The sequence below is a fragment of the Scyliorhinus torazame genome, chromosome 12, assembly GCF_047496885.1.
Source record: "Scyliorhinus torazame isolate Kashiwa2021f chromosome 12, sScyTor2.1, whole genome shotgun sequence".
In the NCBI taxonomy this organism is placed as follows: Eukaryota; Metazoa; Chordata; class Chondrichthyes; order Carcharhiniformes; family Scyliorhinidae; genus Scyliorhinus; species Scyliorhinus torazame.
In genome coordinates this window covers 209,487,084-209,515,034 of record NC_092718.1, presented here as the reverse complement: position 1 = coordinate 209,515,034, position 27,951 = coordinate 209,487,084, and the positions used below count along the sequence as shown (strand labels likewise).

The 27,951-nt window shown below is 47.9% G+C and overlaps 1 protein-coding gene across 1 annotated transcript in view; it reads right to left on the bottom strand.

Annotated features, from left to right (window-relative positions):
• Window positions 1-27,951, bottom strand: part of LOC140386931 (multidrug and toxin extrusion protein 1-like) — a 113,485-nt gene that overhangs the window by 14,560 nt on the left and 70,974 nt on the right. The window contains exons 9-11 of the mRNA XM_072469835.1: window positions 23,323-23,436; window positions 12,194-12,261; window positions 7,269-7,377 (exon numbers count right to left, since the gene is read on the bottom strand). Of these exons, the coding sequence (XP_072325936.1) occupies window positions 7,269-7,377; window positions 12,194-12,261; window positions 23,323-23,436 (291 nt within the window). The remainder of the gene's footprint in view (window positions 1-7,268; window positions 7,378-12,193; window positions 12,262-23,322; window positions 23,437-27,951) is intronic.

The following is a 27,951-nucleotide window of genomic DNA, read 5'->3' as shown; positions in this document are numbered from 1 at the left end:
AACTGCTCCCTTCATCTTCGAGAGAGAGACTGAAACTGCTCCCTTCATCTTAGAGAGAGACACTGAAACTGCTCCCTTCATCTTAGAGAGAGAGACTGAAACTGCTCCCTTCATCTTTGAGAGAGAGAGACTGAAACTGCTCCCTTCATCTTAGAGTGAGAGAGACTGAAATTGCTCCCTTCATCTTAGAGAGAGAGAGACTGAAACTGCTCCCTTCATCTTCGAGAGAGAGAGACTGAAACTGCTCCCTTCATCTTAGAGAGAGAGACTGAAACTGCTCCCTTCATCTTCGAGAGAGAGACTGAAACTGCTCCCTTCATCTTAGAGAGAGACACTGAAACTGCTCCCTTCATCTTAGAGAGAGAGACTGAAACTGCTCCCTTCATCTTAGAGAGAGAGAGACTGAAACTGCTCCCTTCATCTTAGAGTGAGAGAGACTGAAATTGCTCCCTTCATCTTAGAGAGAGAGAGACTGAAACTGCTCCCTTCATCTTCGAGAGAGAGACTGAAACTGCTCCCTTCATCTTAGAGAGATAGACTGAAACTGCTCCCTTCATGTTAGAGAGAGAGAGACTGAAACTGCTCCCTTCATCTTAGAGAGAGAGACTGAAACTGCTCCCTTCATCTTAGAGAGAGAGAGACTGAAACTGCTCCCTTCATCTTAGAGAGAGAGACTGAAACTGCTCTCTTCATCTTAGAGAGAGAGAGACTGAAACTGTTCCCTTCATCTTCGAGAGAGAGAGACTGAAACTGCTCCCTTCATCTTAGAGAGAGACTGAAACTGCTCCCTTCATCTTAGAGAGAGAGAGACTGAAACTGCTCCCTTCATCTTAGAGAGAGAGACTGAAACTGCTCCCTTCATCTTAAAGAGAGAGAGACTGAAACTGCTCCCTTCATCTTAGAGAGAGAGACTGAAACTGCTCCCTTCATCTTAGAGAGAGAGACTGAAACTGCTCCCTTCAACTTAGAGCGAGAGATACTGAAACTGCTCCCTTCATCTTAGAGAGAGAGAGACTGAAACAGCTCCCTTCATCTTAGAGAGAGAGAGACTGAAACTGCTCCCTTCATCTTAGAGCGAGAGAGACTGAAACTGCTCCCTTCATCTTAGAGAGAGAGACTGAAACTGCTCCTTCATCTTAGAGAGAGAGACTGAAACTGCTCCCTTCATCTTAGAGAGAGAGAGACTGAAACTGCTCCCTTCATCTTAGAGAGAGAGAGACTGAAACTGCTCCCTTCATCTTAGAGAGAGAGAGACTGAAACTGCTCCCTTCATCTTAGAGAGAGAGAGACTGAAACTGCTCCCTTCACCTTAGAGAGAGAGACTGAAACTGCTCCCTTCATCTTAGAGAGAGACTGAAACTGCTCCCTTCATCTTAGAGAGAGAGACTGAAACTGCTCCCTTCAACTTCGAGAGAGAGAGACTGAAACTGCTCCCTTCATCTTAGAGAGAGAGAGAGAGACTGAAACTGCTCCCTTCATCCTAGAGAGAGAGAGACTGAAACTGCTCCCTTCATCTTAGAGCGAGAGAGACTGAAACTGCTCCCTTCATCTTAAAGAGAGAGACTGAAACTGCTCCTTCATCTTAGAGAGAGAGACTGAAACTGCTCCCTTCATCTTAGAGAGAGAGAGACTGAAACTGCTCCCTTCATCTTAGAGAGAGAGATACTGAAACTGCTCCCTTCATATTAGAGAGAGACACTGAAACTGCTCTCTTCATCTTAGCGAGAGAGAGACTGAAACTAATCCCTTCATCTTAGAGAGAGAGAGACGAAACGGCTCCTTCATCTTAGAGAGAGAGAGACTGAAACTGCTCCCTTCATCTTAGAGAGAGAGAGACTGAAACTGCTCCCTTCATCTTAGAGAGAGAGAGACTGAAACTGCTCCCTTCACCTGAGAGAGAGACTGAAACTGCTCCCTTCATCTTCGAGAGAGACTGAAACTGCTCCCTTCATCTTAGAGAGAGAGAGACTGAAACTGCTCCCTTCATCTTAGAGAGAGAGACTGAAACTGCGGCCTTCATCTTAGAGAGAGAGAGACTGAAACTGCTCCCTTCATCTTAGAGAGAGAGACTGAAACTGCTCCCTTCATCTGAGAGAGAGAGACTGAAACTGCTCCCTTCATCTTTGAGCGAGAGAGACTGAAACTGCTCCCTACATTTTAGAGAGAGAGACTGAAACTGTTCCCTTCATCTTAGAGAGAGAGAGACTGAAACTGCTCCCTTCATCTTAGAGAGAGAGAGACTGAAACTGCTCCCTTCATCTTACAGAGAGAGACTGAAACTGCACCCTTCATCTTAGAGAGAGAGACTGAAAGTGCTCCTTCATCTTCGAGAGAGAGACTGAAACTGCTCCCTTCATCTTAGACAGAGAGAGACTGAAACTGCTCCCTTCATCTTAGAGAGAGAGATACTGAAACTGCTCCTTCATCTTAGAGAGAGAGAGACTGAAACTGCTGCCTTCACCTTAGAGAGCGAGAGACTGAAACTGCTGCCTTCATCTTCGAGAGCGAGTGACTGAAACTGCTGCCTTTATCTTAGAGAGAGAGAGAGACTGAAACTGCTCCCTTCATCTTAGAGAGAGAGACTGAAACTGCTCCCTTCATCTTAGAGAGAGAGACTGAAACTGCTCCCTTCATCTTCGAGAGAGAGACTGAAACTGCTCCCTTCATCTTAGAGAGAGAGACTGAAACTGCTCCCTTCATCTTAGAGAGAGAGAGACTGAAACTGCTCCCTTCATCTTAGAGTGAGAGAGACTGAAATTGCTCCCTTCATCTTAGAGAGAGAGAGACTGAAACTGCTCCCTTCATATCTTCGAGAGAGAGACTGAAACTGCTCCCTTCATCTTAGAGAGATAGACTGAAACTGCTCCCTTCATGTTAGAGAGAGAGAGACTGAAACTGCTCCCTTCATCTTAGAGAGAGTGACTGAAACTGCTTCCTTCATCTTAGAGAGAGAGACTGAAACTGCTCCCTTCATCTTAGAGAGAGAGACTGAAACTGCTCTCTTCATCTTAGAGAGAGAGAGACTGAAACTGTTCCCTTCATCTTAGAGAGAGAGAGACTGAAACTGCTCCCTTCATCTTAGAGAGAGAGACTGAAACTGCTCCCTTCATCTTAGAGAGAGAGACTGAAACTGCTCCCTTCATCTTAGAGAGAGAGACTGACTCTGCTCCCTTCATCTTAGAGAGAGAGACTGAAACTGCTCCCTTCAACTTAGAGAGAGAGATACTGAAACTGTGCCCTTCATCTTAGAGAGAGAGAGACTGAAACTGCTCCCTTCATCTTAGAGCGAGAGAGACTGAAACTGCTCCCTTCATCTTAGAGAGAGAGACTGAAACTGCTCCTTCATCTTAGAGAGAGAGACTGAAACTGCTCCCTTCATCTTAGAGAGAGAGAGACTGAAACTGCTCCCTTCATCTTTGAGAGAGAGAGACTGAAACTGCTCCTTCATCTTAGAGAGAGAGACTGAAACTGCTCCCTTCATCTTAGAGAGAGAGAGACTGAAACTGCTCCCTTCATCTTAGAGAGAGAGAGACTGAAACTGCTCCCTTCATCTTAGAGAGAGAGAGACTGAAACTGCTCCCTTCACCTTAGAGAGAGACTGAAACTGCTCCCTTCATCTTCGAGAGAGAGAGACTGAAACTGCTCCCTTCATCTGAGAGAGAGAGAGACTGAAACTGCTCCCTTCATCTTAGAGAGAGAGACTGAAACTGCGGCCTTCATCTTAGAGAGAGAGACTGAAACTGCTCCCTTCATCTTAGAGAGAGTGACTGAAACTGCTCCCTTCATCTTAGAGAGAGAGACTGAAACTGCTCCCTTCATCTTAGAGCGAGAGAGACTGAAACTGCTCCCTACATTTTAGAGAGAGAGACTGAAACTGTTCCCTTCATCTTAGAGAGAGAGAGACTGAAACTGCTCCCTTCATCTTAGAGAGAGAGAGACTGAAACTGCTCCTTCATCTTCGAGAGAGAGACTGAAACTGCGCCCTTCATCTTAGAGAGAGAGAGACTGAAACTGCTCCCTTCATCTTAGAGAGAGATAGACTTAAACAGCTCCCTTCATCTTAGAGAGAGAGACTGAAACTGCTCCCTTCATCTTAGAGAGAGATAGACTTAAACAGCTCCCTTCATCTTAGAGAGAGAGACTGAAACTGCACCCTTCATCTTGGAGAGAGAGACTGAAACTGCTCCCTTCATCTGAGAGAGAGAGACTGAAACTGCTCCCTTCATCTTAGAGAGAGAGAGACTGAAACTGCGCCCTTCATCTTAGAGAGAGAGAGACTGAAACTGCCCCCTTCATCTTAGAGAGAGAGAGACTGAAACTGCTCCCTTCATCTTAGAGAGAGAGAGACTGAAACTGCTCCCTTCATCTTCGAGAGAGAGAGACTGAAACTGCTCCCTTCATCTTAGAGAGAGACTGAAACTGCTCCTTCATCTTAGAGTGAGAGACTGAAACTGCTCCCTTCATCTTAGAGAGAGAGACTGAAACTGCTCCCTTCATCTTAGAGAGAGACTGAAACTGCTCCCTTCACCTTAGAGAGAGAGAGACTGAAACTGCTCCCTTTATCTTAGAGAGAGAGACTGAAACTGCTCCCTTCATCTTAGAGAGAGAGAGACTGAAACTGCGCCCTTCATCTTAGAGAGAGAGAGACTGAAACTGCTCCCTACATCTTAGAGAGAGAGACTGAAACTGCTCCCTTCATCTTAGAGAGAGACTGAAACTGCTCCCTTCATCTTAGAGAGAGAGACTGAAACTGCTCCCTTCATCTTAGAGAGAGACTGAAACTGCTCCCTTCATCTTAGAGAGAGAGACTGAAACTGCTCCCTTCATCTTCGAGAGACTGAAACTGCTCCCTTCATCTTAGAGAGAGAGACTGAAACTGCTCCCTTCATCTTAGAGAGAGAGAGACTGAAATTGCTCCCTTCATCTTAGAGAGAGAGAGACTGAAACTGCTGCCTTCATCTTCGTGAGTGGGAGACTGAAACTGCTCCCTTCATCTTAGAGAGAGAGAGACTGAAACTGCTCCCTTCATCTTAGAGAGAGAGAGACTGAAACTGCTCCCTTCATCTTAGAGAGAGAGAGACTGAAACTGCTCCCTTCATCTTAGAGAGAGAGAGACTGAAACTGCTCCCTTCATCTTAGAGAGATAGATACTGAAACTGCTGCCTTCATCTTAGAGAGAGAGAGACTGAAACTGCTCCCTTCACCTTAGAGCATAATCGGCAACTGAACCTCAAGTGGCTTTCTGTTCAGGGCGGCACGGTGGCGCAGTGGTTAGCACTGGGACCAAGGCGCTGAGGACCTGGGTTCGAATCCCGGCCCTGGGTCATTGTCCGTGTGGAGTTTCTACATTCTCCCCGTGTCTGCGTGGGTTTCATCCCCACAACCCAAAGATGTGCAGGTTAGGTGGATTGGCCATGCTAAATTGCCCCTTAATTGGAGAAAAATAAATTTGGTACACTAAATTTATTTTTTAAAAGTTGCTTTCTGTTCTGTGGCCTCTGCCAACTGCCCATTTTTTATACCCTATGTTTGTTTAAACCTCCGTACAAGAGTTAGAAAACTGAATAAAAAATCCATAGAATCCCTGCAGAGCAGAAGGAGGCCATTCGGTCCATCGAGTCAGCACCGACCCTCTGAAAGAGCAACCTACCTAGGCTCACTCTCCCACCCTATCCTCGTAACCCTGTAACCCCATCTAACCTTTGGACACTAAGGGAGAATTTAGCATGGCCAATTCACCCAAACTGCACACCTTTGGACTGTGGGAGGAAACCGAAGGAAACCCACACAGACGTTGGGAGAAGGTGCAAACTCCACACAGACAGTCGTTCAAGCTGGGAGTTGAACCCGAGTCCCCGGCACTATGAGGCAGCAGTGCTAATCACTGTGTCACCGTACATTTAAACAACCATAGACTCTCAGGCAACTTTTAAAGTGGAACTGAAACTCAAGGAGCTGGATTCTCCGTCCCGCCGTGCCACATTTCCGTTTCACCCCGCCGGCAGGATGCTCCGCTGTGCCGGCTGGTCAATGGGGGTTCCCATTGTGGAGCAGCCCCATGCCGCCGGGAAACCCCCGGGCTAAATACTAGAGAAACCCCTTGTGTGGTGGTGGCTTCATAGGAACGTCACTGGACCAGAGGCCCAGGCTAATGGTCTGGACTCATGGATGCAAATCCCACAATGGCAACTGGTGGGTGGAAGTTCAATTCATCAATCTGGAATTGAAAGCAAACCTCAGTAATGATGACCGTGAAAATATCAATTGTTGTAAAAATAAACCCATCGGGTTGGCTCGTGTCTTTTTAAAAAGAAATGTTATTCTCCTTTTCACATTTTCTCCCAAATTTACACCCAACAATAAACAATAATCAATAACGAATGTAATGTCAATCCCCATATCGATAACAGTGATTCCATCCTCCCACCAAACCCCAGACATTAGCCCACATGTTAACATAAACAAATGACAGAAAGGAATCAGGAATCACCCATAATCACCATTAACCCATACAGTCCCCCTCTCCACAACCCCCCAAGCCTCCTAATGTATGATGTGATCCAATTCCCACAAGTACATAATGAATAACGCCCATGAATTGTAGAACCCCTCCATCCTTCCCCTCAGTTCAAATTTGACCTTTTCAAGCGTGGGTTGGCTAGTGTTAAAGGAAGGAAATCTGCCAGCGTTACCTGGCCTGGCCGACGTGTGACTCCAGACCCAGAGAAATGTGTCTGACTCCTAACCGCCCTTCTGAAGTGGCCGAGAAAACCCCTCATTTCAAGGGCAACTAAAGATGGCCGTCCAACCCACACACCATCCTGCCTTGGCCATGTAATCATCACTGCGACATTGTCCCTGGGTCGGAATCTGGGAATTCCCGGCCTAACACCATTGTGGGACCACCAGCACCATAAGAACAGGAATGAGGGGACCCACCACCCACACCCTCTCAGGGTAGCCAGGAAGAGGCAATAAATAAGCAATTAAAAGATGACAAAACTATAGAAATTGTCGAAACCTCCTCGGGTATAGACATCAGACCAGTTGTGATGACTCCTGCAGTCAAATAGTCATTCAACAATTACTGTTTAGTCTCCGAAAGTCCAATTAGAATGTTTACAGAGGTTGCTGATCCCCAGGGAGCTATATCCCAATGGGCTGCCAAACACTTCAGGAGGGTTTAACGCGGGAGAGCATTGGAGAGATTGTGAGCAACAACATTATTTGGAGAACCACAGCTTTAGTCAACAAACGATTGGACTCACCCATGCAGCACAGAGCAACTTTAGCAGAGTTGACAGCCTGCTCTGGTTTACTGGCACCCAGTGCGTTACCCACAAGAACAGTGACAGCAGTACTGTATCCCAGAGAAACCTGCAGGAAAAAGAACATAAATAGTTACTTTTGATGTTATTCTTTGTGCTTTTCCACAAATGAATCTGCTGCTGAAGGTAAGTGCCCTTGTGATATACACCTGCAGGTGGATGTATCAGCAAACAGATCAGGAAGGTCACATTCAGGTTCCCCTCTGTGCTGAGTTACCTGACCTCAGTTGGGCAGTGGTTGGTTTTTCATTAACCACGCTACCCCCTCACCCCAAAGATTTAGATGACAGAGATTGATCAGCCTGCCCTGTTGTCTGAAGTGCCTCGGGAGGTCTTACTTTGTTAAAGGCGCTGTATAAATGCATTATTGTTGTTGGTGAACATAATGACTTAGGCCAGGCCTTTGAGATTGGCCAATTAGAATACGAGTTCCCTGATTAGTGGCCCAATCAGGGAACCCCTTTCTGTGTATATAACAGGGAGTGTCAGATCCTCTGCACTCCCGGTGTGGACAGCAGACTGAATGGTCATGGTTGGTCAGCTGTTGGATTTGTAAATAAAAGGAATTCTGGTGACGGGACTCTATGGACTTATTACAGTGAATGACCCTAAGTGAGCTAGATAGCTGCTGTGAGAATATTTATACCAGATCCCAGTGTAAATCAGCTCCTGGACCATAAACAATCCATATCGCGGAGGCCTGAGCTCGAGGCCGAGACCCGTTACGATGAGGCCCACACTGCCATCCATGCTGTCATTGAGTGGTGCTTTGGGCTCCTCAAAATTTGGTTCCACTGTCTGGATCACTCTGGCGGGGCTCCACAATACACCCCTCCCAGAGGGTCGTTTGCTTTGTGGCAGTCTGGCGTACCCTCCACAACCTGGCACAGCAGCAGGGTGGCATGCTGGAGGAGGCAGGGGAAAATGTGGCCTCATCTGAGGAGAAGGAGGAGGAGGGACTGGAGGACATGCCCGTGGAGGACCCGGAGGATGAAGGGTATGCAGTGGCCAGGGTTCGAGATACGAGGGGCACCCCGTGAGGCCCTCATTGCCTTCAGACTCACATGAGACTAGGTTGTGTGTCCATCAGCTCTACACCCCACCTAACCCCCCCCCCCACCCCGCCATTATACCACCCCTTCCCAGACCACCCACTCCTAACATGCCCGACCATCCTCTTCCCCCCCCGCCCCCGCGCTGTCCTGCCGAGAGCTGATGTTGCAGGGTGATGGACCTGTAATGGTACTGTTAGCGGGTCACTATTCAAGGCAGAAGAGTGATGACTACTTGCTGTGAGGGAAGCTCTGGTGCTCCTCAGGTACTGATCAAGTCTGACTCCTGTCTTTCCGCTGACAGCCCGCTCCCACCCACCCTCACGCCAGGTTCTGCATCTGGGGGCTTTAGATTTTGGACCACTGTGGGTGGGAGGACTTTGAAGATTACAGAGGCTCCACACATTTCAGCTGTGACATGTTTTACTGGTGACCCTTTCAATGTGGCAATTATCCATTGCCCCTCGCCATGACTAGCGACCGCACCAGTGCCCACTCAGTGCTTCTCACTCTTCCTGATGTTCAGTGGGTCTACTGCCATGTCCAGGTGTGTCCCCAGGATACGCAGCAGAGGTGGAGGCAGCCTGCTGCCCAGAGGTTGCCCTCTGGACGGCCTGAAGCTCAGGGCCCTGATTTCACCGCAGGTTTCACCATGCCACCCTATTCTTTCTGCTGTCCTTGAGATGCGCCGGTGTCCAGAGAGGGGGATTCAAAGGACTTGAGGCTGCCTGAGTCTCCTGGGTGGAAAGCCCCGGAATGGGCTCCAGTGCTTCCTCCGCCCTGAGGGTACCGTAGGGACTTGGGTGACTCCATGGGACAGAGAGGCACAGCTGGAGTGAGCAGGTTAGATGGATTGGCCGTGCTAAATTGCCCTCAAGTGTCCAAAAAGGTTAGGTGGGGTTACTGGGTTATGGGGATAGGGTGGAGGTGTGGGCCTGGGCAGGGTGCTCTTTCCAAGGGCCGGTGCTCGATGGGCCGAATGGCCACTTCTGCACTGTAAAAATTCTATGAAATTCTGTGACCAGGTTCATGCCCTTTGTAGGGCAGATCTCAAATGGAGATCCACATCCCGTTTTTGGCCGTTTGAGAGATTTAGTGGTCATTCCAGGATCTGTGCTCGCGGCTAATGGGGCCGTAGATTGCGGCCTTTACCACTGGAACAGAAATGATTCAAGGAGAATCAAACTGAGAAATCCACAAATATGGTAACAATGAAATGAAAATCGCTTATTGTCGCAAGTAGGCTTCAAATGAAGTTACTGTGAAAAGCCCCTAGTCGCCACATTCCGGCACCTGTTCGGGGAGGCTGGTACGGGGATTGAACCCGTGCTGCTGGCCTGCCTTGGTCTGCTTTAAAAGCCAGCTCTTTAGCCCTGTGCTAAACCAGCCCCTATGAGACAATGAGACAAGTTTCAGGATTAACAAAACCAAGGGGAGGAATCTTAATGAATGATTTCTTAGCGAGGATCAGCAGCATGTGGAATACTTTAGTACAGCCCAAAGATGTGCAGGTTAGGTGGGGTTACGGGGGAGCAAACCTCAGTGGGGTGCTCTTTCAGAGGGTCGGTGCAGACTCGTTGGACCCAATGGCCTCCTTTTGCACTGTGGGGATTCTATGAATCCTCAGGGTGTTACTGAGGAAAAGACCATCTCCGGGATTCTCCAGTCCCGAAACGCTGGGGCAGGATTCATGGACTTCCAAACCTGGCATCGCACCTGGACTGAATCAGCGACCGATGCCACGTGGAATAATCCATTCCAATGGGACACGGTGCTGGATTCACCGATCCGTGATTGACACTCAGGAGGCTGACAATCTGCAGCTGCATATACACACTGCACTCCCCACACGCACACTCACTCCAGCCAACAAGATGTCTCTGGTTGTGCTGGAGCGCGCCCATCCCACTGATGGGTCAGCTGGGGCCAGAGGGCACCGAGGGGCGGTGGCCTGGGGGGACACCCATACGACCTGTACGCAGCTGCATGGCTGCCTTGCCGGCCACGGCAATGATGTTCCGACCCCACAGCCCACCCCCTGGCCGCTCCCCACTATTCCCCTTCCCCCCCGGCCCTGGCAGATGCTCTCAGACAGCAATACGATGGTCAGCAAACTATGGCGACGTTGGACACTTTCTGTACCACCTCTCTCTCCCTCAGCAGCCATGGCGCCTGATTCACGATTTTTGAAAGCACAAGTGAACCTCGGAGTTCCCACCAATGGAGGCGGAGAATCGCGGAGGCCCTGGGGAATACTGGGTCAGGCCCGCTAATGAAATGCGAACGGTGTTTACTGTACGTGCGGAGTGGAACACATTGACGCCTCTGTCGAGGCACCGTAGAATTGCGGTTTGGCGTGAAACCGGTGGCTATCACAATTTTGGCGTCAAAACCGATTCCCCGCCGAATCGCGTTTCCCGATTTTGACTTCGTCCTCAATCCTGCCCCTAAATAAGGGCCAGGAGGCCCTTACCAGGTGGGCCTTATCCGGTCGATAGAAGTGCGGTTTACACTCCGCGCAGATCGGGCAGCCCCTGGTCATGGCTCTGACCTCCTCGGTGGAGTAGGGCAGGTTGTGGACCTTGATGTAGTGGGCGAGCCGGGTGACCCCCGGGTGGCAGAGGTCATCGTGGATAGCCCGTAGTCGGTCATCTTGCGTGCTGGCACATGTGCCGCAGGACAGGGCATCTGGGGGCTCGTTGAGCTTCCCAGGACGATGTACTATATCGTAGTTATAGGTGGAGAGTTCGATCCTCCACCTCAAGATCTTATCATTCTTGATCTTGCCCCGCTGTGTATTATCAAACATGAAAGCTACCGATCGTTGGTCGGTTACGAGGGTAAACCTCCTACCAGCGAGGTAGTGTCTCCAGTGCCGCATGGCTTCCACGATGAATTGGGCTTCTTTTTCGACCGAGGAGTGTCGAATTTCAAAGGTGGTGAGGGTGCGTGAAAAAAACACTACCGTTCTGCCTGCTTGGTTGAGGGTGGCGGCGAGAGCGACCTCTGAGGCGTCGCTCTCCACCTGGAAGGGGATGGACCCGGCCATCGCGCGCATCACGGCTTTGGCGATGTCCGCCTTGATGCAGTTGACACCTGGCGGGCCTCAGCTGCCAATGGAAAGAGGGTGGCCTTAAATAGTGGGCGGGCTTTGTCCGCCTACTGGGGGATCCACTGGGCGTAATAGGAGAAGAATCCAAGGCACCTCTTCAGGGCCTTGGGACAGTGAGGGAGAAGGAGTTGTAGGAGGGGGCGTATACGGTCAGGGTCGGGCCCTAGGACCCCGTTTTCCACGACGTAGCCGAGGATGGCTAGCCTGGTTGTGCGGAAAACGCTAATAATGGAATGCCATTATACAAGTAGTTGAAAAGGAAGAATAGTGATGAATGGGGATTATGGAAGATAGCTCCACCTGCAGAGCTGACACCATTGATGGTAGATGGGCTGAATGGGCTCCTTCTGTGGTTACATTTCAGTGACTCTTCAAGGGTACAGTAACCAACCGAACAAATGGATCAGTGGTATTGTTGAAGGTGCAGAGTGATTGTTCAGCTGGGTCTGGGATGAGCTATAATGGACCAGATTACACAGAATGGACCAGTCCCTCATTGCAAGAACAGCGAAAAGAGAATGTTTAACCTTGATTTTTCTCAGTCGCTAAGAGCGACTTTGTTCCCTTTCTTTGTTAAAGTTGCCATTTGTAGTAAGCAAGCCTTAGATTTGTAAGCATTGCATTTCACTTGGAGTCATCCTGTGGTCATGAAAAGGGCTAAATAAATGCAAGTCTTTATTGTGCAGAATCTTCATTCTTACCCTGTAGGCTGTTATTGATATCTGGAAAATAATGCCGTGAGCACCAAGTTGAACGTCATTAATTAACCCTGTGAACAGGAAATGCACAATCAGTAAATTAAACTGTCTCAAAGCAAACCAACATCGCGGGTGAAAAAATTATCCCAATGTGGAATTAAACTTTCCACAGAATCCAAACAAATTTGTCTGTTCTTACTTTTGGCCAGAGGCGGATTACGCTTTTGGGGGCCCTCTTTGTGGGGGCTTCATGTCATGCCCCGCCCCCTGATGACATGGCAGCCTGCCCACAATGGCATCATGCCCTGCCCCTTGGTGACATGGCAGCCTGCCCACAATGATGGTCACACCCCACCCCTGGTGATGTGGCAGCCTGCCCACAATGATGGCCACACCCCACCCCTGGTGACATAGCAGCCTGCCCACAATGATGGTCACACCCCACCCCTGGTGATGTGGCAGCCTGCAGACAATGACATCGAGCCCCACCCCTTGGTGACGAGGCGGCCTGCCCACAATGACATCATGCCCACCATCTGGTGACATGATAGCCTGCCCACAACGATGTCGAGCCCCACCCCGAAAGATATCAATGCCCTCCTGACTCCGCCCACCCTCAGCTCATGCAGTGCAGGGCACCGAAACCCCTGATCTTGCCCTTGTTGCCCAGTCCAGCTCTCTCACTCTCGGCCCGGCTGTCTGGTTGGCCTCTGGCCCTGTTCGAGCCTCCCGCTGGCCGCTGCTCCCCGATTCTCCGCATCACAACGCGGGCGGCTGCCTGGCCTTTTACACACCTCCGAATTGCAGCTCTGCCTACTTCTCGGCTCTTGCTCGGGAGGCCAGGCCCCGAGCCTCGACGACCCCGACTGCTCCTGGGTGCAGCTGGCTATCTGACCTGCTGCCCTCTGTTCTTTTTGGTTGGTTGTCTGCCTATCCTCATCCGCCCTGTCCTGGAGGTGGAAAATCACCCCACTGCTCCCTCCGATGGCCATTGGCGAGTGACTCCTCCTCCCCGCCTCGCTGAAGGAACCGCAGCCGAGGCAGACTTACACATTTGGGGCACAGAAAGCCACCTCTCAGTTCACCCCCCTCCCCCCTCCCCATTGGCTGTGTGCCTCATTGTAAGTCCACCTCTGCTTTGAGGGATGGGTGGAGACCTAAATTAACACCCACTCACCTTTCTGCCCTCCTGAGAGGGTGGGGAGCTGCCAGGGTTCCAGCTCTCTGCCATTGTCGCTGTGAAGTCACTTCCGGGCTGCAATAAGAATCATCTGACAATGGTTTCCCTCCAATTTCCTCCCCCGGGGAGCAGTGTTTGATCTCCAAGTTGTTACTACCCAGGGCAGCCCGTGTGAGATCAACAATTCAGCTAAATACAGAATGAAACCTCACTCCCTGCTGCCACGTACTGTAAAAGATAGTTTATTTATTTTTTGTGCGGTTTAATATAGATGGTAAGTATAGTCCGGTCAAAATAGAATTGACAACGTGAAACTGCACAAATACAATTCTTCCCAACATTTGCTGAAGCTCAACTCCTTCCTCCTAATGATGATGAATAGAACTGGACATTGTCTCAGTGTCAAATACCCACTGCATCGATACACGGTACCTTAGCTGGGTGTCTCTGGAATTCCTGTCTCAGTGTCAAATACCCACTGCATCGACACACGGTGCCTTAGCTGGGTGTCTCTGGAATTCCTGTCTCAGTGTCAAATACCCACTGCATCGACACACGCTGCCTTAGCTGGGTGTCTCTGGAATTCCTGTCTCAGTGTCAAATACCCACTGCATTGACACACGGTGCCTTAGCTGGGTGTGTCTGGAATTCCTGTCTCAGTGTCAAATACCCACTGCATCGACACACGGTGCCTTAGCTGGGTGTCTCTGGAATTCCTGTCTCAGTGTCAAATACCCACTGCATTGACACACGGTGCCTTAGCTGGGTGTGTCTGGAATTACTGTCTCAGTGTCAAATATCCACTGCATTGACACACGGTGCCTTAGCTGGGTGTGTCTGGAATTCCTGTCTCAGTGACAAATACCCGCTGCATCGATACACGGTACCTTAGCTGGGTGTCTCTGGAATTCCTGTCTCAGTTGTCATGATATTCAAACACACACATCATGATAGACACACCAACAGACAAATCAGAACACACAACACCACAACCAATGACAGAAAGATATAAAAGCACAGACACGACCCCCAGTGGTCAGTATTAGCTGCAGAGGAGGACCAGGACACATCTGCCACCAAACACACTCAGGGAGACAGCACGTGCAGAGTATCCAGAACGAACTGTATTATAAGAGTTAAAATAAAATAGAGTTGTACCACATACAACTGTGTTGGCTCATCTGTGCACCAGAGCACCCAACACCACATGGTACAGGAGTGGATCGATACCTGCCGGCATACCTCAGTGTACACAGACAACCAGCAGTGCCCAGGCAGAATGATAGAGCTCCCGGTTCCGCAGCCGCTCCAGTGCCACGGCGACCTCCGCGAAAACTGGCGGCGATTCCGGCAATGGTTCGAATTGTTCCTGGTGGCAGCTGAACTCCAAGACCTGGATGATAGCGAAAAAATTGAATTTCTCCTCACCATCGCCGGTGCAAGGGCAAGAGAAATATTCAGAAGGTTCAGGTTCTTCAGGAGGCAGCAAAGGTACGATTACCAGGCAGTCCTGGACAAATTCTCCAAGTACTGTGAAGAAAACGCAATCCAATCGGCAAGTAAAGGTAAGAAAAGCGGCAGTACTCACCTCGTGGCTGGGATCCCGGAGCCCGAAATCCCGGGCCTGAGAGAGGGCTGGGTCGAGGTCGGCGGCCATCTTGCTAAAGGTATCACGCGAGCACAGTTGCGCGAGCAGTGCGCTAACCGGAAGTATCGTTTGCGCATGCGCGAGATGCTGCGCATGCGCAGTCAAGAAAACGGCCATCGGTAAAGGAACAGCGATCTGAGCATGCGCAGTCGCTTCCTACGTGCTACATACCGAGCGTCAGGATGTCAGAGGCCCCAGACTGCACCAATTTAAAGGGGAAATGTCCCAAATCCAATTTAAAAGGGAAACGTCCCAAATCAAAAAAACAAAAATCTGTTAAAGCTGTAAAACAACCTTCCCTCACCTGGAATGACAGCACAGTGCCGCAAATTGACCCAGGAGATGAATTTGACCTCCGAAGAACCCTCCGACAAGCAGTTACCTACGCACAAGCCGATGATTCCGACCTCGAATACTTCGATGACGATCTTTACAGTGTTTCCGGACCTCGCGAGCCCAATGATAGCTCCGTGGTCCTATACGACTATGACTCGGACGAACCTTTCGTGTTGCACATTGGCGGCCCCCACATTGAATCCGACGTAGATGCGGATTCATTTTTCGGATTTGAGGATCTTCAATCCAGCAGATATGACGTTCCAACTTATCAGTACCGGATGATGCTGCAGCCTGACATTAACAGACAGGGAGCGGTGCAAGCACACGGAGAGCGCCCTGCTGCCACACAGAGCGTGGTCCACGTCCCGCTCAACGTTCCCGACTCTATGAAAGAAGACATGCAAGACTCCAGAGCGCAGTCCTCGCATGAACCAGAAGTGACTCCAGTGTCACAAGCCTCCACAGCAAGCTCGTGGACAGACTCCACAATTGCAGAAATGCAAGACTCCAGAGCGCAGTCCTTGCACGGACAAGAAGTGACTCCAGTGTCACAAGCCTCCGCAGAGAGCTCGTGGACAGCCTCCACGATAGAAGCAACGCAAGACTCCAGAGCGCAGTCCTTGCACGAACAAGAAGTGACTCCAGTGTCACAAGCCTCCACAGAGAGCTCGTGGACAGCCTCCACGATAGAAGCAACGCAAGACTCCAATGTGCAGTCCTTGCAGGAACAAGACCATGAGGGTCTAGCAACCTCTCCTGACCAACCAGCGGCAGATGATGCAAGTCTGCCATGCTCACGTGAACAGCAAGAAGGCTATAACAGCCTACCATGCTCCACTACACAGCAGCATGACCATGAAGGTCTCTCATGCTACAATGAAGGGCACAGCGCTGATGACTGTTCAAGCCCAACTGAAGACAAGCCAAAGGAATCGCCTCGCCCAAGCCCAAAGAAAAAAGGTTTATGCGCTGACCTTCAGGATCATTATAGCCGAACAGAGATTAATAATGCTGCACGGCCACAGAAGGATGCTGAGGATTTGCTAAAGAAATTTATTGAATGTTTAACTTGCAAGGAGCAGACTGAGAATTGCCAGTGTTTTAGTACGGATCGAAAAAATGGACAAGACATTGATCCTCAGGTAATGGAAATAACACAACCTGAATCATATCTACAGCAGGGACAAATGTCTCCCTTCAACACAACGCCGCAAAATCCCAACTTCGGAGACCAGCAGTTAGTCAGTAATGACTCTTCAAACCTTGAGGGGAACATTAATTGCATTGAACCTATACACACTCCACTGATAAATGAGCAGAACATTGGAGCAAGAATCCTGAGGACACCGACATCGAGTAGCCAGATAACGAATTTAAAACCCACAGCAGTTTCAAGTGAACCAAGTGTGCTTTCCACTAATGGTGAAGATGCAGATAAGGTCGACCAGATTATCCATTGTACCACACTAACCCCAGTGATTAAGCAGTTATGTATGGGGAGTATAATGTGGGCAATTGAGAACAGTAAAAGAGAGACTGTGACCATGCCAGTCCCAGCAAAATCAGACCCAGAGACCATGAAGGCATGTACATTAGACAAAGATACATATGAGGCACCTGAGAAGAAAAGTGAAACGGAATGTTCTTTGGAAAATAGTACAATGTCGATAGAAACATTGGATCCTATATTCGAGACCATACATATGGGAGAATTTGGGGGTAATAAACAAGGTTCTGCAATGTCTGGGGGAAGATTTAAAATTCCAAAGAAGAAAAGCCCAAATGAAGGACAACGGCAAGACAATGACAGTCCACCGACATGGTGTGCACCACCAGATGAAAACTCTGACAATTTATCCAACCCTAGTGAACAGCAAGCTGCTAATGAGGGTCTATCCACGGGATGTGAGACGAGTGACGACAGCATCCCACTTCCCATGCAAAAGGTGCAAGGTGACAGACCTCGCCTAGTGCGTACCGAGGCACTCGACGATCACGGTGGGACCACTGACGACTGCGGTGGCGGCGCACCGTTTCCACCCTCGATGGCTCGAGCCTCTCCACTGGTTGGTGCATTCCTGCATGTTCCGACTCCAGAAGTGCAGCTTCAGGGAATCTCGGCTGCCTCCAGTGAACCTGTTGGGACTCCGGACGGGGGGCATCGACGGAAGGCAGACCGGACTCCAGATGGGGAGCAGCCAAGCGCCGACTCTGATTTGCGCACGCCAGACCTTGCTCCGGACGGGCGGTGTCGCGGCCTCGGTGATGGCACGCTCAGGGTGACGGCGGATGCCATGGCGACAGGGAATGGATCGCGTGGCAGTCCCACTGGGTCGGCAGTGGCAACCAGCACCGGCGGTCCAAGATGGACACACCAATTCGCGCCATCGCCAGACGTTGATGCGAGCAACAATTCTCTCTCCAAGGCGACATGCTTCGACGTTTCTCTGCGGAGTCGCCCTTCCGGCACAGCAGGTGGCCGGAACCAGCGTACACGGTCTCGGCCAACTTCCACATCTGGCACAGTCATCGCCTTGCATGATATTAGTGATGGTGCTACTTCGATGGCAACGACCCATCGGCTACAAGATGCCGTCCACCACAAACATAAAAAGAAAAAAGACTCCACCTTGTTCCTGGCATGCAGGGCGGATGGATTGGTGCGTAGGCGCAATCAGCGAGCTTTGCGCCGCCTTCCACGCTCGCAACTGAACCGTACGCACACGCCGGATCCTCCACTGGTTCCCAAGGATGACTTCATGGAGATGCCACGGATCATGCCCCTTCCATCGCCACCAGAACCAAACCACAGCCAAGGCACCACTAACAAAGATGTTGAATGTTATATTTGCATGAATGAAAAAACCAAGCACTGCACGAAGTACAACAAATGGTAAAGTAGAGACTTCGGCAACAGCATCACCTCCAACAGTCCAAGGTGAACCAGTGTGACCCCAAATCTCCACAGCTGAACCGGCTTGAGGACCAGCCCACTCTTGAGGCGGTCACCCATTAGACTGGACTTATAACGCTGTTCATACGTTCAAAAAGTCAAACACTTCTGTATTATAACCTGTTGTTGTTTATTGTTCCAGATATCGTCTGACCGGACCAATGTTCAAGTTTTTTTTTTCTCTCGCATCCAAGTTTTGTTATGGTACAACCTTGTTAGTGTGACGCACCCGACATCGCCCCATGTAAATAGTTACGTCATATACACACGCTGTACACAACACACACACACACTCTTTAATGCACTCACGACACAATTATATTTATAACCACGTAGGCACATATCTTTGTAAAAAGGGGGGATGTCATGATATTCAAACACACACATCATGATAGACACACCAACAGACAAATCAGAACACACAACACCACAACCAATGACAGAAAGATATAAAAGCACAGACACGACCCCCGGTGGTCAGTATTAGCTGCAGAGGAGGACCAGGACACATCTGCCACCAAACACACTCAGGGAGACAGCACGTGCAGAGTATCCAGAACGAACTGTATTATAAGAGTTAAAATAAAATAGAGTTGTACCACATACAACTGTGTTGGCTCATCTGTGCACCAGAGCACCCAACACCACATCAGTGTCAAATATCCACTGCATCGACACACGCTGCCTTAGCTGGGTGTCTCTGGAATTCCTGTCTCCGTGTCAAATACCCACTGCATCGATACACGGTGCCTTAGCTGGGTGCCTCTGGAATTCCTGTCTCCGTGTCAAATACCCACTGCATCGACACACGCTGCCTTAGCTGGGTGTCTCTGGAATTCCTGTCTCCGTGTCAAATACCCACTGCATTGACACACGGTGCCTTAGCTGGGTGTGTCTGGAATTACTGTCTCAGTGTCAAATATCCACTGCATCGACACACGCTGCCTTAGCTGGGTGTCTCTGGAATTCCTGTCTCCGTGTCAAATACCCACTGCATCGATACACGGTGCCTTAGCTGGGTGTGTCTGGAATTCCTGTCTCCGTGTCAAATACCCACTGCATCGACACACGGTGCCTTAGCTGGGTGTGTCTGGAATTCCTGTCTCAGTGTCAAATACCCACTGCATCGACACACGGTGCCTTAGCTGGGTGTCTCTGGAATTCCTGTCTCAATGTGACAAATACCCACTGCATCGACACACGCTGCCTTAGCTGGGTGTCTTTGGAATTCCTGTCTCAGTGTCAAATACCCACTGCATCGATACACGCTGCCTTAGCTGGGTGTGTCTGGAATTCCTGTCTCAGTGTCAAATACCCACTGCATCAACACACGGTGCCTTAGCTGGTGTCTCTGAAATTCCTCATTTGTTGACTCAAACACCTTTGGGTCCTCAAATAAACTTTTCAAAATCAGCCAGTCATGAATTAAACTCCGTCCACAATTCCTATGTTACAGTAGGAAGTCTGCTGAAACAACAAATCACATTTACAGAACAGTTAACTTGGCAAAACATCCCAAGTCGTTTCACAAGAACAGTATTATTAAAAGCAGTGTTGTCTCCAAGCCAATGAAGACAATTGTCAGGAGAGATAATCAAATCCCAGTGAAAGAGCAAAGTTTAAACAAATGTCTTAACGGTGCAGGCGCATGGACACATTGGAGGAAACTATTTCTGATCCTGGGACCAAGTCAGCTGAAGGCCGAATAAAGGCTCCATCAATGAGTGATTATTATCGGGAACACGCAAGGGACGAGGATATGGGGGAGCTCAGAGACCTTGGACAAAGGTATGTGTAGGGGTTGGTTAAGTTCCAACTGTGTTTCTGTGCTTAGAGAGGGCTATGGCATGAAGATTAAATAAACCAGCAGCGGTCACTTCGCAAATTGGGCTTTGTAAAGTAGACAAGCTCTTAAGTTTTAGATTAATAAATTTGATTGCAGTTGAAAAGAGGTGGTGTGAGCGAAGGCAGCTCTCACAGCTCTGCTAGAACCAGCTGCTTTCGAAGGCTAGAGAGGGAACATCTCTCTTAGCTTTTCAGGAAGAAATGTCAAACCTTGGAGTAATGGTTAGGAAAACAAGTGCAGAGATCAGGGGCGAAATTCTCCAGAAACGGCGCGATGTCTCCCGACTGGCGCCCAAAACGGCGCAAATCAGTCGGGCATCGCGCCGCCCCAAAGGTGCGGAATGCTCCGCATCTTTGGGGGCCGAGCCCCAACCTTAAGGGGCTAGGACGAAAAGCTGGCGGAAAAGGCCTTTGGTGCCCCGCCAGCTGGCGCGGAAATGACATCTCCGGGTGGCGCATGCGCGGGAGTGTCAGCGGACGCTGACGGCATTCCCGCGCATGCGCAGTGGAGAGAGTCTCTTCCGCCTCCGCCATGGTGGAGACCGTGGCGAAGGCGAAAGGGAAAGAGTGCCCCCACGGCACAGGCCCGCCCGCTGATCGGTGGGCCCCGATCGTGGGCCAGGCCACCGTGGGGGCACCCCCGGGGCCAGATCGCCCCGCGCCCCCCCCAGGACCCCGGAGCCCGCCCGCGCCGCCTTGTCCCGCCGGTAAGAGAGGTGGTTTAATCCACGCCGGCGGGTCAGGCATTCTAGCAGCGGGACTTCGGCCCATCCGGGCTGGAGAATCGCGGAGGGGCGCCCGCCAACCGGCGCGGCGCAATTCCCGCCCCCGCCGAATATCCGGTGGTGGAGAATTCGGCGACCGGCGGGGGCGGGATTCACGCCAGCCCCCGGTGATTCTCCGACCCGGCGGGGGGTCGGAGAATCTTGCCCCAGAAGTACAGCGAGTTAAGGAAACTGGAAAATGAAGAAAAGTGTCCAAATCTGGAGTGAATTGAACAGAGATGAAGGTATGGTTCAGAGGAATTCAAGGAAGAGCAAACAAAATGTTCTGAGTTAAAGAGACAATTGCAGTAACTAGACTTAAAGTGGGACAGCGGACTTCAGAGGTAACTGAAGCATTGGATGTCATTTTAATACAGCCTGGGAATCAAGTGTTAAAGCTATTTTTAAATATCTTTATTATTATCATCACAAGTAGGCTTACATTAACACTGCAATGAAGATACTGTGAAAATCTCCTAGTTGCCACACTCCGGCACCTGTTCGGGTACATGGAGGGAGAATTCAAACTGTCCAATTCACCTAACAGCACGTCTTTCTGGACTGTGGGAGGAAACCGGAGCACCCGGAGGAAACCCGCGCAGACACGGGAAGAACGTGCAGACTCCGCACAGACAGTGACCCAAGCGGGAATCGAACCTATGACTCTGGCGCTGTGAAACAACAGTGCTAACCACTGTGCTACCGTGCTAGTTGTGAGTGGTTTGCACAGCAGTCAAGACAAGGAAATCCCAAAGGGGTTTGTGTAAATTCCTGGATTGAATTTGCTGTTAAAAGTGAAGCTTTGATTAAAAGAGTAATTTGGAAAATAGGATCTAGATTTTGGAAGGCAAACTGCTCAGAGAAAGCACAATTATAGAACATTGAATCACTACAGTGCAGAAGGAGGCCATTCGGCCCATCAGGTTTGCACTGACCCTCTCTTAGAGTGTATACTACCTAGACCCACTCCTTCGCCCTATTCCTGTAACCTCACCTAACCTTTGATTTTAGGGCAAGGTTTTCGGAGTGGAGTTTGAAAACCCTAATGTGACAATTATCTGGGGACACTCTGAGGGGAAATCCACAGACACTACTTTGGGTTCAGAGTGGAGAGTGAGTATTTGACCACAGCCAATCTGTGTGCTTAAAGAGGAGTTTGTGTTAATGGGACCATTGTAGCTTAAGATACACGTTGCAATCCAAGTTAATCTTAAAATCCATATGTAATCGTTGAGTTAACAGGGGAGTAAAGGCGTATTGTATCATAATCCAATTTCTCAATGATTAATTAATGTTTTTTCTTGCTGTTAAAACTAATTAGTGGTTCCTCCACATTCTATTAAGAAAAATGTTATGATCTTTTGAGCCAAGGTTCCATTCCAGGATCTTCCTGTTCAGCTATGACATCCAATGGGACCGTAACAAGCCTCAGACAAACAATCCAAGTGCCATTGTTTTGGAACAGTTTCCTAATCGGGATTCTTGGGGGTAATTGGAGATTAATATTTGCTGGAAGATGATTGATCATCTTTCAGGTGTGACATTATACAAATGGACAGCATGTGAAGAGTTTAAACATTTTTTTAGAGTAACCAATTAATTTTTTCCAATTAAGAGGCAATTTAGCGTCGCCAATCCACCTACCCTGCACATCTTTGTGTTGGGGGGGGGGGGGGCGAAACCCGGGCAGACACGTGGAGAATATGCAAACTCCACACGGACAGTGACCCAGAGCCAGGATCGAACCTGGGACCTCGGCGCCGTGAGGCAGCAATGCTAACCACTGCACCACCGTGCTGCCCCGCATGTGAAGAGTTTATGTTATGTTAAGCCGAGTCACTAGAGGGAGCTAAGGGACAGTACTATAAATTGCACTGGCTTTTGGGCTTCAGGGAGGAGATTAGATTGGAGCTGAAGAAGATAAGATTCATAGTGTATTGCAGAGCTAGTTAACATATAATAATTATAATTAGTAGATAAAGATAGTGTTAGTGAGTGTCATTTAATTCTTACAAGTATGTTTGCTATTTAGATTAAGTGTTGAAATGAAATTTAGTAGTGCTAATAAAATTAGTTTAGTTCTTCAAAATACTTTTTGTGTCTTTGTGATCATTACGCCTTCCATCTTGGAAACCCCGCTCAAAGATCACCACATCAGGGATTGACTCTGGACTGTTCTACAATCCCAGTCAAAGTGAGATTCTCCCTCAATCATTTCATATTGTGAGTGTTAGTGAATCATTGTAAACCTCATGGCCCGAAGTTGAGGGGGAGGGGGGGTCATGCCTATCTCCTTCTAGTATCTATTTTCTCTACATTTCCAAACAGGCCCCCGGTCAGTGTATCACCCATTTAACATTAGTGGGAGGCGTGTTCTGTTAAGTTGTGAATTTGTTTATTTACCTACGTACAACATTCCCGAATCATAGGCCCACCATTCAGCACATAACATCAGCAAGCTGGGGATTGCCAGCCGTGTAAAGCGGCCCCACTCCTGCAGGCAGTCAGTAGACCATCCTACACAGAAAAAACAACAATGGAGTTACTGACGCAGTATAGAGAAAATCATCATCAACATCCAGATCACCTCAGCTTTCAAATTGACTCTGGGTTTTGTTGTGATTGTTGCTTTAATGTGTGTATTGTGTTAAGTAATGGGCTAAGAGACATTCCAATTAATTGTCTCATTTATGTTAAGTATCCAATAATTGACACTGGTATGTAAAGGGGCTTCAGGTGGCCTCTGTCAGGTGATGTGATGATAGAGTTTTGTGCAGAGTTTATTAAAGTGTAATAAAGGTGTTTGTGGAAAAGGAGCAGAACCTTTGACTATACAACAGCAGTTAAACGTCTAACAAATGGTAGCAGAGGATGGTTGCTGTGCAAATGTGAAGGGTTGAAAGATACAACTTTTCCAGACCAAACCAAGGAGTGAGTGAGAAGAAAAGAAAACGATATATGGCTGAACCTAGGGTAAAGATGGCCGGATATGACTATCCCCTCCTTATTTTCTGAAAGGGGATCGTACGACCAATGGAGAAGTACAGTAGTTATGTGGATTAAGGTAACTGCCTTGGGAAAGAGAAAACAAAGTATGGCATTGGCTCTTTCTCTACCATACAACAGTAAAATCCAGAGCAACGTGTTTTCTGAGCTGGAATTGGAAGAGTTAGACTCAGAAGATGGTCTGGAGACTCTATTACATTATATGGATAAGATTTATAAAAATAATGACTTGTTAAGTGCGTATGAAGCATTGTCGGATTTTGATAGGTTCTGGAAAGTAGAGGATTTCTCCATTGAAGACTATATAATGGAATTTGGCAGACTATATAAAAGGCTGCAGAAACACAATCTGGAATTTCCACAGTCTGTGTTGGCCTTTAAATTACTTGACTGTGCTAGAGTGAGCAACATGGATAGGTTCCTGGTTTTGACAGGAGTTCAGTTTGCAGATAAGGATACCTTATTCGATCAGATGACAGAAGCTTTAAAAAAGGTTTCTGGGGAAACATTCAATTCCGATGGCTCTGATGACCCAAATAGGTCAGTCAGCTGTAAAGCAGAATATGGAAGATGCACTGCTAACAGGAGGGCGAAATCGTACGGCTATGAACATGTTCCAAGACTATAGAAGGAGATCGGGAACCCGGAAATTATGAAGACAGAAACCCAGTTAGAACCTACAATCGGAAGATGAACCCCAGAAATGCACAGGACATGATAAATCGATGCTTTTGATGTGACTCTCAACACTATTGTGCTTTCAACTGTCCAACACGTTATAATAGAGTGTTTGAAGCGACACATGACACAGAAGAGTCAGAAGAGGAAAAAGATAGTGACCAGAAAGAAGGCATTGTCCTATTAACAAGCAGTTTTACACCGGTAATGAGAGTGTTGGTTGCAGAATCCTTCAATTGTGCTGTGTTGGACAGTGCCTGCACATCTACTGTGTGTGGAATTGACTGGTTAAAATGTTACCTGGACTCCTTGAATGCTGTAAATCGTAACAAGGTTAAGGAATTTGAAAGTTCCACAAGTTTCAGGTTTGGGGATGATAATACTCTGAAGTCGCTGAACAGAGTGGCGATCCCTTGCAATATTGCCAGAGTGAATCGTTTCATTAGCATTGATGTTGCATCAAGTGAGATACCTTTGCTTCTGAGCAAACTGTCGATGAAGAAAGCACACATGAAACTGGATATGGAACAGGATAAGGCAACAGTTTTTGGAAAGACGGTGGACTTACAATTTACACAGTCGGGACACTATTATATTCCATTACTGACAAATAATATTTCAAGTACAGTTGTTAAGGATGTGTTAATGGCAGTTGAAAATGGGAATTTAGCTGATAAAAAGCTTGTTGTATTAAAAGTGCATAGGTAATTTGCACATCCGTTTCCTCGGAGGCTGAAAAATTTATTAAAGGATGCTGGGGTAAGGGATAACGACTATACAAACTGATAGAACAGGTTAGTGACCGCTGTGAAGTTTGTAGGAAATACAGAAGGACATCAGCATGACTGATAGTAACCCTACCTTATGCCAGAGATTTTAACAACATTGTGGCCATGGACCTTAAGATCTGGGATAAAGCGAATAATATATTTATTTTGCATTTTGTAGATTTAGCAACCAGATTTAGTCAATCAACGATTGTACGAAGTAAAGAAAAGAGAGTAATTCTGGATCAAATCGTGGAAAAATGGATAGGGACAGGAATGGGCCCACCGGCAAAATTCCTTATGGACAATGGGGGAGAATTTGCTCATGATGAGTTTAGGGATATCTGTGAAAACGTGAATATCACAGTTAAGAATACGGCTGCGGAAAGCCCATTTAGTAATGGTGTATGTGAACGAAACCATGCTGTAATCGATGACATGCTCCGGAAAATTTTGGCAGATCGGCCGAATTGCAAGCTAAATTCAGCTTTAGCATGGGCGGTACAGGCAAAGAATTCATTGCAGATGGTTGGGGGCTATGGTCCCTATCAATTAGTGTTTGGTAGAAATTCTAAAATTCCGTCCATTTTGGATGACCAGCCTCCAGCTTGGGAATTAGCTCTGCCTTTGCTGAGCATTTAAATGCATAACATAGCAGTAGAAAAGCTTTTTTGGAAGCAGAAGTCTCTGAAAGAATTCGCAGAGCTTCAAGACATAATGTACGGCCATCAAATACCGTTTTTCAGCAAAGAGACATTGTATAGTATAAGACAATTTTAATGAATGGAAAGGCCCAGGGAAGATCATAGGCATAGATGGCAAAACAATTATTTTGCAACATGGCAATCAAACTGTTAGGGTACATAGGATAATGGGTACAGATTACAAATTTTCAAATTTAGACAGAACAGACAGACATGATGAGGAACCAGGGTCATCTGGTACGCACGTGTTATAGAACTATGAGGACCAGTTAACTGATATAGACAGGGTTTCTGTAGAGGAACACAACACTTCTGATGAATTAGAATAGGCCATTCTTCCAAAAGGACAATTGCCAAAAGTTGGTACAAAAGTGACATACTTGGTCTAGTCAATGGAAGGATGCGACTGTTATTAGTGGAGCAGGGAAGGCCACTGGAAAGTATAAATATTGGTTGAAAGTACAGGACAATGAATTGGGAACATGAAGTTCAAAAATGGAGGGCACAGAAAGGCAGTGCCAGTTCAGATAGCACATCAGATAGTGAACAGGTCCGCTGGAAAAGGTTGAGAACTATTGAAAGGACATCCCACAGCAGAAGGTAAAGATCAAGCAGTAACAGTAAAGAACGAAAAACCAGGCGGGAGAGGGGACATAGTTTATCAAAGTCTCGGAACATGAGTAAGACTACAAATACTAATAGGAGTAGAAGCCCACATGCACGTGAGATTTTGGAAGCTTCCAATAAATTGGATGAAAAAATTATCAAAGGTGCCAAACAGCAAGAACTGAATCGTTGGAGTGAATTTGGGGTATACACGCAAGTACCGGATAGGAGACAAAGAGCTCTATCCCACAGATGGATTTGCACGGAAAAGGTTCTTCCGGATGGAACTTATAAAGCGAAGGCCAGGCTTGTGGCAAGGGGATTTGAAGAAAACTTAGAAGATCAGGATTTAAGAGTAGATTCATCTACATCGGAAAGGTTATTTTAAATATCTTCTTGGCTCTATTAGCCACAAAGGCATGGGATTGTAAATCTATAGATATAAAAGCTGCCTTTTCGCAGGGGCATCAGCTCCAGAGAGACATTTTTCTCCGTCCTCCTAAAGAGGCAGCTAACACAGAAGGGGTACTCTGGAAGTTGAACAAATGTGTATGTGGTTTAAATGATGCGTCAAGAGTCTGGTATTTTTCGGTAAGGTCAGTTTTGTTAAAGTTAGGCTGTTGCAGTTGAAAGCAGATCCGGCAATGTTTTACTAGCACGATAAAGGAAATCTTTCTGGCATCTTTATGATGCATGTCGATGATTTTTTGTGGGGTGGGACTAGTGATTTCAAAGCTATTGTAATCTCTGCTTTGAGGAAAGAATTCAGGGTTGGAAGTCAGGCTTCCGGTGCAGTTAAATATATTGGACTGGAAATCAGACAGACTAAGTTAGGGGCAACTTTACGTCAGCGATCTTATTTGGAAAGCATCAGTCCAGTAGCAATTAGTTGTGGCCGGGTTTCACAAAAAGACGTAATTGTTTCAAAAATGAAAAAAGAGCAACTGCGAAGTTTAATTGGGCAACTGAATTGGTTAGGTAGACAGACTAGACCGGACATGGGTTTTGATGTCTTAGAGTTGAGTACAAAAGTGAATGATCCCAAAGTGGAAGACATAATAAGAGCAAATAAAGCATTGGCCAAACTAAAAATGCAGGAGTGTGTTTTGAGGTTCCAAGTTTTAAGTGACCGTAGGCACTTGAAACTCATAGTTTATAGTGATGCAAATTTATGTGATGGGGTTTAAAACGCAGGAGGTTTTATAATTTTCCTTTTGGGGAACAATGGTAAATGTTGCCCTCTTGTGTGGGAAACACAGAAAATAAGGAGA